At 40.2% G+C, this 10,176-nt stretch overlaps 1 protein-coding gene across 1 annotated transcript in view; it reads right to left on the bottom strand.

Annotated features, from left to right (window-relative positions):
- Nucleotides 1-10,176, bottom strand: part of WDFY2 (WD repeat and FYVE domain containing 2) — a 269,563-nt gene that overhangs the window by 155,655 nt on the left and 103,732 nt on the right. The window contains exon 2 of the mRNA XM_006876937.1: nucleotides 746-813. Within this exon, the coding sequence (XP_006876999.1) occupies nucleotides 746-813 (68 nt within the window). The remainder of the gene's footprint in view (nucleotides 1-745; nucleotides 814-10,176) is intronic.

Here is a 10,176-nt window from a genome sequence, read left to right as displayed (position 1 = left end):
AGGGTCAGCAGTTCGAAACTACCAGCTATTCCGTGGGAGAACGATGAGGCTTCCTGCTCCCGTAAAGATTTACAGCCTCGGAAAGCCCTGTACAGGGTTGCAATGAGTCGGAACTGACTCCACAGCACATAACAACAACATACGTAAATACATACATACATATATATACATATAGAGAGAGAGAGAGAGAGAGAGAGAGAGAAAGAGAGATTTTTTAAGTATATTTGGAAAACTAATTATTTATTGGTACATGGACATATTTCTCAGATAAGACCTTGGAAAAATGAGATAGAGTCCTAATTAGAATTTTTCAATCCTAAGTAAATCCTTTTGAGAATGAACATTTCAATGCTAAATGTGCTGAATTTGGATAAATGACATAACAGTAATGCAAGAACAAATTTAGTTCACAAATGTAAATCACTGGAAAAAATTTTTAAATGTTTACAGAAATATTTTATTTAAAGGTTAAACAAAAAATTGGAAGACAGTGAGACTGCTGTAGTCAGTGTCTATGCGCTGCAGCTCTTCTCCCATTTATCTTACTAAATAGTCAGTTTCAGAACGGTTTTCTTATTTTAGTCTGAGAACTTTAGAAAATCTAAGATGATTTAATGTAGTACTTTCCATTATAATAACAATCCCTCAGACTTCCCTATTCAAGAAAACATACAGAAGTCAATCTAGGCAGGAAAGGAAGTTGGGGTCAATGTTTGTTTTTTCGGATAAGGATCCAAATACTTACAAGGCATTACATGGCATATGCTTGGCCAATACTGCCCACTGTCTCTCTTTAACCACACACGAACTGTCCTACAACAGAAGAAAACATATACATTAAATCATAGCATTTTCTGTCTTAGACAATGTTAAAACACAAAGTCAAGTTTCTTAATCACCTGTAGGCATGTCACATGTGTCTCTAAATACCATCCTCACAGATGCAAGGCAGCTTCAAAAAGCTCATGGAAAAATGGAATAGACAGACAACAGAATTTTTCCACCAACTTTTTGAAACCACCTCATATTTACATATCTATAAAACAGTGATGTTGTTGTTGTTGTTAAGTACCATCGAGTCGGTTCCGACCCTGTATAATAGGGTTTCTGAGGAGCAGCTGGTGAGTTTGAACTGCCGACCTTGCAGTTCAAACGGCTTTATTTACAGTCTGACACGTTAACCCACAGCGCCACACCAGGACACCCTATAATAGTGATAGTGCTTTGAAAAGTATTATTGTTACTGTCTTGTTGCTTTGTCTTTCCTACTATATGATCTTTGCCTTAGTTTGCTGTCAGCTAGAAGCATCCATCTGCCCGTAGAGATAATAAATTTTACTAGTGAAGGAAGTGCAAAGAGCTCAGATGAATCTGTGGCATCTAATACAAACAGAAGCATTCCACAGTGTAGCCAGGCTACTGTCTTGAGAGAGACTTTTCTAAGCAAGGCCAAACTCTTGAGGCTCAAATTTCCTTAATCAGTGGGGCTCTGCCATGGAAGAATGGGGATCCTGGAGCAAAGGTTGCAAGGAGAGGGGTCATCGTGTGGAGACAAACACCCCCGACCAGATGGAGAGCACACATAGGCCCTAAACAAACAGAATGGTCTGACAATGAGTTACACCAGTGACGATTTCATCTGCACATAACAGCAAGGTAAACACAGCTAGACGGATGAGGGACATTGGCCTGGAGACCAGAAGGACTCATTAGCAATGTTTGAACAACAGGAAAGAGAGCTGGGTCCAGCTTCCTTACCTGTGACTGACCTGAGGCCTTGAAGTGATACAGAATGCCTGCATTCCGACTGCAGCAGAGCCATGAGGGAGTTGGAGTGTGTATGCAGCTGTTCATGGCAGCCAAGAAACCTTTCTACTTACTTCCTTTCCTCCTATCCATGGATCCCTTGGTTAGAAACAGTCCTTCCTCATTCTTCCTTCATTTTCATGCTGCCTCCATGCAGCATTTAATTCACTGCCTTCTCTAGGGTATTTATTTACATATTTCTCTCATTTACTAACACATGGGGTCTCCATAAATTGGGATAAACTCCACAGCAACTAACAATATCATATTAGCTCCTATGGAGGGGGCCTGCATATTTTCCATCTTTAACCATCTACCTCTCCTGAATCAATGATTAAGTATTTGTTGAACCAAATCAGTATTCACTCTGCCTCTAACAATTTCTTCCATAATACACACCATACAAATCTCTAATATTGAGATTACTATTCAATAGTATCTAACAGAATTCAGAAAAGGAAATAGAACAAGGGATGAAAGAAGAAAATACCAGAAGTATGTTTACTTGTATTTTATTGACTATACAAAGGCAATCAATTGTGTGGATCCTAACCAACTATGGATACCATTGTGGAAAATGGTAATTCTGGAACACTTCATTGTACTCATGAGGAACCTATACACAGACCAAGAAGCAGTTGTTTGAAGAAAACAGGGAGACACTACTGAATGGTTTTGAATCAGGAAAGGTGTATATCAAGGTTGTATCATTTCACCATACTTATTCAATCTGTATGCTGAGCAAATAATTAGAAAACTTGGATTACAGGAAAAAGAACATGATATCAGGACTGGATGAAGACTCATTAACAATCTGAAATATGTAGGTAGCACACTCTTGCTTGCTAGAAGTGACGAGAGGACTTGAAATATCTACTGATAAGATCAATAACCACAGCCTTCAATATGGATTGGATCTCAATGTAAAGAAAACGACAATCCTCACAACTGGACCAATAAATAACATGTTGATAAATAGAGAAAAGATTGAAGTTACCAAAGACTTCATTTGCTTGGATCTACAATCAATGCTCATGCAAGCAGCCATCAAGAAATCAAATGATTATTCATTTCCCCCGACTACTACTGTAAAATAGATACTCATGTGTGATAGATATGAATATTGGGAATTATGATTACAGAAAGCTTACAAACCTGCCTTCAACCTATAACTGATGGATGTGCTAAAAGGGAGTTAGAATTTGCCCAGAGAAATAGGCTTCTTGTTAAGCCTTTGTAGAGTACGGAACCTCACCAGAACCTTCTGGGTTGGTATATTTGCATTTTGATATGCAGAGAGAATATTCTTACTGAAAGACATACAGAAAGCACAGCTCTTTGAGTCTCAAGCAAGCTGTTTGCTTTGGAAGCATCAAGGCAAAAAAAGTCAGTCCATCAGAGAAAACCCCCATCTAGGACTGAAAGTTACAGGGAACCTGCGAGACTAGTATGCTCCCTGGTGACCACCTGGGTCTACTTGTGAGTAAATGTGGGGAAATGTAGCAATAAAGACATGAGCTGAGTTTGGACATGTTCCATCGCCTCTCATTGACCCTGAGGTGAAAGAGAGAAGAGTAAGGGCTGACTGGTTTAAAGTTTAGGGAGTTGTGTGAACTCATGAGTCCATGGGCACTGAAGCAGCCCTTGTGGGCTAAAACAGAGTGAAGGGGCCAGCTGGTCTGAAATACAAGGAAGTGTGCATGAACTTCCACATTTGTAAATGGTACTCATTTGACCTAGGACGGAATTGACCAGAACCCAACCAGATGAAGATAAAGATGTTTGATACTATGTTGTTGTTAAGAGCCATTGAGTCGGATCCAACCCATAGAGACCCTGTATAGGGTTTCCGAGGAACAGCTAGTGAGCTTGAACCACCGACCTTGCAGATCAAACACTTCGCAGTCTGGTGCATTAACCCACAGCGCCACACCAGGACTCTACAAATTGCTACGATTGGATGAACTAGACTTTTGCTTATGGATGCAGTTGCTCAAAATTCCAACTGGAATGGAAGATTCTTCAGATCAACGAACATGCTTGTCTCCTCAATGTACTGGGTTGATAGGGACAAGAAATGTAGACATTAACTATTAAAAATGAGGTGGGGGAGGGAGCCTATAAAGGCATAAAGTGGCTGACTTACAAGTTTTTTCATGCGTGTGGTTAGTTTCAGAATGAGGAGACAAAGGAGAATTCCCACTGAGTAGTTTTCCTCATTTCCAGATGGGTCTGGTGAAAGGTGGTAGGGGATGATGCTGACAGAGTTTTATGATTCAATTGTCAGAGAACTGTTAGTAGGATTAATTGTGATTGTCAAAACTGAAATTGCAAAATGTGTGTAATTAAAATTTGTTGTTGTTGTTGTTGTTGTTGTTAATTGCCGGCCTGTTCAATCAGACCCATAGCGACCCTGTACAGGGTTTCCAAGGAGTAGCTGGTGAGCTTGAACCACCAACCTTGCAGTTCAAATAACTTTGCAGTCTGACACATTAGCCCACAGCACCACATATAGGGCGCTGTTGTTAAGTGCCATCAAGTCAGTTCTGACCCATAGCGACCCTGTATCGGGTTTCCAATGAGCAGCTAGTGAGCTTGAACTGCTGACCTTGCAGTTTAAACGGCTTTGCAGTCTGGCACATTAACCCACAGTGCCACACCAGGAAAAAAAGTGGAGGAGGAGTTCATCTTTCATTTCAGGAACAGAAGATTCAAGGACCATCAACAAGGAAGCGCATGAGTGGAACGTAAAATCCTATCTAGAAAGGTAGTGACAGCAGAGGAGGTGGCAGAGGAGGTGGCACGGGGAGAGACAGAGCAGCTGTGGGCACTAGGCCCATGGATTCAGTAAGACTGTGTGCCTACGGGTAGGAGGTTGGCTTGCAGAATATGCCTTTGGACATTTAAATGAATCTATATTTTTGTTTTGCTTTGTATGTGTGCATCAAATATTTTTACTTTGTTCATTTGCGAAATGTAACATGTAAATGGGGAGCTACAGAAAAGAAGTAGGAAAACTGTTGTTGCAGGGAGGCGATTGTAATCATTGAGATGAAACAAAGTGTATGATTTGTTGAATACAAAAGCTTGTCTATAAACCTTCACCTAATTCACAATAAGTGTTTTTTTTTTAAGTTTTTATTGTGAATTGAGTGAAAGTTTACAGGGTAGATCATCAGTTTCACATTCAACAAATCATACATCTTGTTTCATTACAATGATATAATCTCCTCCATGAAACAGTATTTCCCCCTATTCACTTTAGCTCTTTAAAAAAAAAAAACCAAACACACTCAGGCATTACATAATAATTTACACCATCAAAGGGCACATTCTGCAAGTCTGTCCCCTGACTACCAGCTCTCAGTCCCTCTCTTCCTATGAATTTAGAGACCTCAGCTGCTCCCTCTGTCCATGTCCCCATCTCTTCCTCCATCTCTGGTGTTGCTGCTTCTCTGGATAAGGTCTCCCATTCCACTTGTGCTCTTCTCCCTTGATGGTCCTAGGGTCCTCTGTTTCTGACTGTAAGATTAACTATTTCCACGTTTTTATTATAAAACATCTACCTTTACAATTGTGACAGTCACAATTAGTCATGATAACAATTACTATTGAATCATAAGAATCTTCTTCCCATCTTTTTAAACAGACCCACCTATATAAGATGAAAACTATTCAGTGGGGACTCTATCTTCCCTCACACACTCTTAAACAGTTAAACTCCCTCTTGAAACCTTGTAAACCAGTCACTTCGTGCCTTTATCGCCCCTCATTTTAGGTAGCCAATGTCTAAGTTCCTGTCCCTATCTACCCTGTGTATGGAGGGGATAGCATTGATGCTTGAGGTGAAGACTCCTTCCCTTTCAGTTGGCATTTAGAGTTACTACCTCCATGTGCATAGGTCAAGTTCATCAAATTGTAGCAATTTACCCTCATTTCCTTTATCAAAAAAAAAAAAAATTTTTTTTTAAATCTTCCTCTACTCAAGTTCTGATTCTGATTATCAAGCCATTGAGGCTAGGTCAAATGGGTACTATCTGAAAGTCTGGGTGTTCTTGTGTGTCTACCCTCACTTCATATCAGCTGGATGCTTCATTCTCAGCTCTAGCCCTCTGTGGCTATGTCCTTGTCCATTGGCTCAGATGTCCCCAGGTCTCACCACACTTCAGACCAACCAGCCCTTCCTCTTCTCTCTCTCATCTCCAGATCAAGGGGAGTCTAAGGAACGTGGTTGAACTCAGCCCATTTCTTCATTGCTGCCTTTCCTCTCTTACACTTACCAGTAGACCCAATTTGGTCATCAGCAAGCTTACATGCCTGATCATGTATTCCCTTTGAGTTTCAGTTTTAGAGGGGGATTTGTCCTAAAGGAACTTGATTTTTGCCTTGATGGCTTCCTGGCAAACAACTTACTTATTCTTGTAGTAGCCAATCATACTGCTATTTTTGTTTGGGGTTTTCCCTGATGATCTTTCTTTGAAGATGTATCTTCTGTCACTCTAGCTGTTCCAGGCTGGTCTGTTTGTCCTTTCTAGTGGGAATGTTCCACCTCAGAAGATTCTGGATGGGCTCAGGATTCCACGTAAGGTCCTATACACTGCCAAGGCTCCAAAAGGGGTCTATTTCACTGGGAAAGTTCTAGAACCCCTTTTAGGTATTCCTTCACCCAATTCACCTAACTTACCAATTCCTTCATCCAATTCACAATAAAAAAATTTTTTTAGAAAGAAAGAAATCAAATGATATATTCCATTAGGCAAATCTGCTGCATAAGACCTACTTAAAATATTAAAGAGAAATGCTATAGCTTTGAGGACTTAGATGTGCCTTATTCAAGTCACATTTTCAATAGCATCATATGCATGTGTAAGTTGGACAATGAATAAGGAAGATCAAGAAAGAATCAATGCATTTGAATTGTGTTGGAAAAGAATATTGAAAATAACATGGACTAACAGAAGAACAAATAAATCTGTGTAGAAGAAGTACAACCAGAACACTCCTTAAAAGCCAGGGTGGCAAGACTTCATGTCTCATACTTTGGACATAAAGGGACATACAGGGCGCAGTCCTTGGAAAAGGACATCATGTCTGGTAAAGAGGAGGGTCAGAAAAAAAGAGGAAGACACCCAATGAGATGGATTGACACAAGGACAGCAACAATGGACTTAACCACAACAACAATTGTGAGGATAGCTCAGGACTGGGCATAGTTTTTCCTTCTGTTGTGCATATGATTACTATGCATTATGAGTTGGAACTGACTGGATAGCACGTAATAACAACAACATCCAATAGGAATCCACACAGATTTTGCCTAGAGTTGAGGCAACCATATTTGATCATGAGGTAACAAGCTGAAGATGATAGACAAAAAGACTAGGAGGAGCCTGGCCTTAATAACAATGCTGAGCCACCAATCATTTCAAATGCCTTTAGACTTGTTTGTGAGATGATTTACTTTCTGTTTTGCTTAAGCTATTGTAGATAGATGTTGTTACCAGTAATAAAATACATGTTAATAGAGAAGATGAAGGGCTAAAGAATGTCATATAAGATAAAGAAAAGGTTTTAGGTCCAACTGCTTGAATGATGGGGTAATTTATTGAGATGAGGTATACTGGAAAAGGAGCAGATTAGAGTACAAAATCATGAGTTCTATTTTGAGCATTTGAATATGAGATGTCTTTGAGACACCCAAGAGTTCCTAATTAGTAAAAAAAAAAAAAAAAAAAATTAAAATTAAAATTAGAACCTATTTCATACAGATGTGGTAAGGACTAAACGTTAAAGTGCTTGACATAGTACCTGGCATATGGCAACGACTTAGTAACTGGCAACAATTATTATAACCACCATCATCACTTCTGTTTAAAACTAGATTCATCAACTGTAACTTGGGAGAGTCTAAGATTCCAAACCTTTCCTTCTTCACAACACAGTGAAAACTGTAACCTTTCATATAAGGGATTATACACTCAGTCTACAAAGGATTCTATACATGGTATATTCATTCCTTTATGCATCAATTAAACATTTACTGGGCACCTACTAGGAGTTCCTGGATGGCATAAAAGGCTAAGCACTCAACTGTTAGCCAAAGTTTAGTACTTTGAACCAACCCTAAGACTCCTTAGAAGACAGGCATGGTCATCTGCTTCCAAAGGTCACTGATATGAAAACCTAGGAAGCACAGTTCTATTGTGCACACATGGGGTCACCATGAATTAGAACTGACTTAACTGCAGCTAACAGCAATGACGAATATGTACTGTGGAACTGTGCAGACCACGTAGGAAAAGCACCTAATTCATGAGACAGGGAACTGTTCAAGGCTTCCCAAGAGGTGCTGACTCTTGAGAGATGATGGTGTTATCTACGATCTAATTTCATTTATTTTCTTCTTGGCCTCTACCACAACCTATGATTTGATCACTTACTGTAAATGTGCTTATTATCTGTTTCTTTCACCAGAAAAAAAGCTTTGTGAGGATAAAGAACATACTATTCTTGCATACTAGGGTCCTGGTGGTATAGTAATTAAAGCACTCCATTATTAAACAAAAATTTGTGGTTCAAACCCACCAACCACTCCACAGGAGAAAGATGTGGAAGTCAGCTTCCATAAAGATTTACAGCCTTGGAAATCTTATGGGACAGAGTTCTACTTAGCCTTGAAGGGTCACTATGAATTGAAATCAACTTTCCAGCAACAGATTTTGGGTTTTAGCGTCTACTCAGAGGTTGGTTGAGTTCATGGCACATGGTAGGCGTATGATAAATATTTGTTGGAAGACTGAAAGTAGGAACTAGTTGGATGCTGCAGAGATGACTGGCTGTCATTCTCCCCTTCTTCCTGAGCATGAGTTATACTGTCCTGAGAGGGATGGGGAGAGCGCATACACCAACAGATAAGAGATAAGCATCCTCAGGCTAGATAAGATCTTTAGCATAGAGTTTACTTGCTTAGGGACCCTACTGAAAGCAACCAAACAGCAGTCTAACAGGCTGTTGAAGAAACTGATTTGCCAACAAAACCCCAGGACTAGTCTCCCAACAATCTTATAAGGTGGATACAATTACTGTCCCTACATTATAAATTGTGCTCTAAGGGACAATGTGCATCCAGGTAATCTAACTTCAGAGCCTACATTCTCAAACCACATCCCTAATATGGGAGGAAGGTCACAACCAAGTTGTTTTAAGACCTACTGAGTTTAAAATACCTGTAGGTTATCTGAATGGGATTACACGTGGAGGAGCAGCTTCTGTGAGGATCAGAGCTAAAGGCAGTACCTAAGTTTTGTGCACACAGCTTGTGATGTTGATGTCACTGTAGCTGAAGTGATGCCTGTGGTCTTTCAGACTAGTGAATTTTACAGCATTACTTCTACACCCACCTCCTCATTTACTGACATGGTTAAGTTTCCAAAGACAAGGTCGCTAAGTGAAAGTGGAGTTAAGGGAATTAGCATCTCCAGACACACACGTAGCATAACAGGCCCCTCTAGCCCCACCACAAAGATCATGGGGTTTGGGAATGGCAGAGATCAGGTTTTGCCTGCTACCTGCCATCTCCCACTGTTTGCCAATGGGTGGGGACACTGTCACCCTCCATCTGCCCTGGTCCCACATCCCCATGCCACATCCTCTCTTCTCCCTGCTTCACCTTGCCCACACCAATCTCCCTCTGGCACCTCTGGGCCTTTGCCTGGCATACCCCTGCCCACATGTGACCTCAGGTTATAACACCATCAACCTGCACCCTACCTACATAAATAGACGTTCCACAGCTGGTTGGTCAACTTACTTCATGTGGCCCAGTATCACTGGGCTCTCTAGAATATCATTTGGGGTACCCCTTGGAGGGCAACCTGGGCCCAACCATGGCCCCTTGTGGGGCCCAGACCATTAGAGAGAACACCTGAGAAGTTTTTCAAAGTTGCCATAAATGCAAAATGTCAGACAGCAAGACAATTAGTAAGTGAAGAGAACCTCATACATTTAAATGATAATATTTCTGAAAGTCTCCGCTAAAAAAGACACACACTGCTAGGATCTTAAATCTGTGAGTGTCACAAGGGTAGCAAGAGAACATTAGTTTTAATTTTGATAAAAGCAATAAGTATTTATAAACTTACAGCCTCAAATCACTTTGCATATACAGTAAAGTTTTACATTAGTCCTATGAAATAAAAACAATCACTTTAGAGATGAACATGTAGGCCCAAAGGGCTTAAGTGATTTGCCTGAGCTAATGAGTAGTTGAATCTAAATTCTGTGCTCTCATCACTAAACATACTGCCTTCCTTACACCAACATGCATTAAGAAAGATTGGTAAGTTTTAAAATCTAAAAATAAAATTATAT

This window comes from Chrysochloris asiatica, unplaced genomic scaffold, assembly GCF_000296735.1.
Source record: "Chrysochloris asiatica unplaced genomic scaffold, ChrAsi1.0 scaffold00432, whole genome shotgun sequence".
Taxonomy (NCBI): Eukaryota; Metazoa; Chordata; class Mammalia; order Afrosoricida; family Chrysochloridae; genus Chrysochloris; species Chrysochloris asiatica.
Note: the sequence above shows the minus strand (reverse complement) of the source record. Positions and strands in the feature narration are given on the sequence as shown.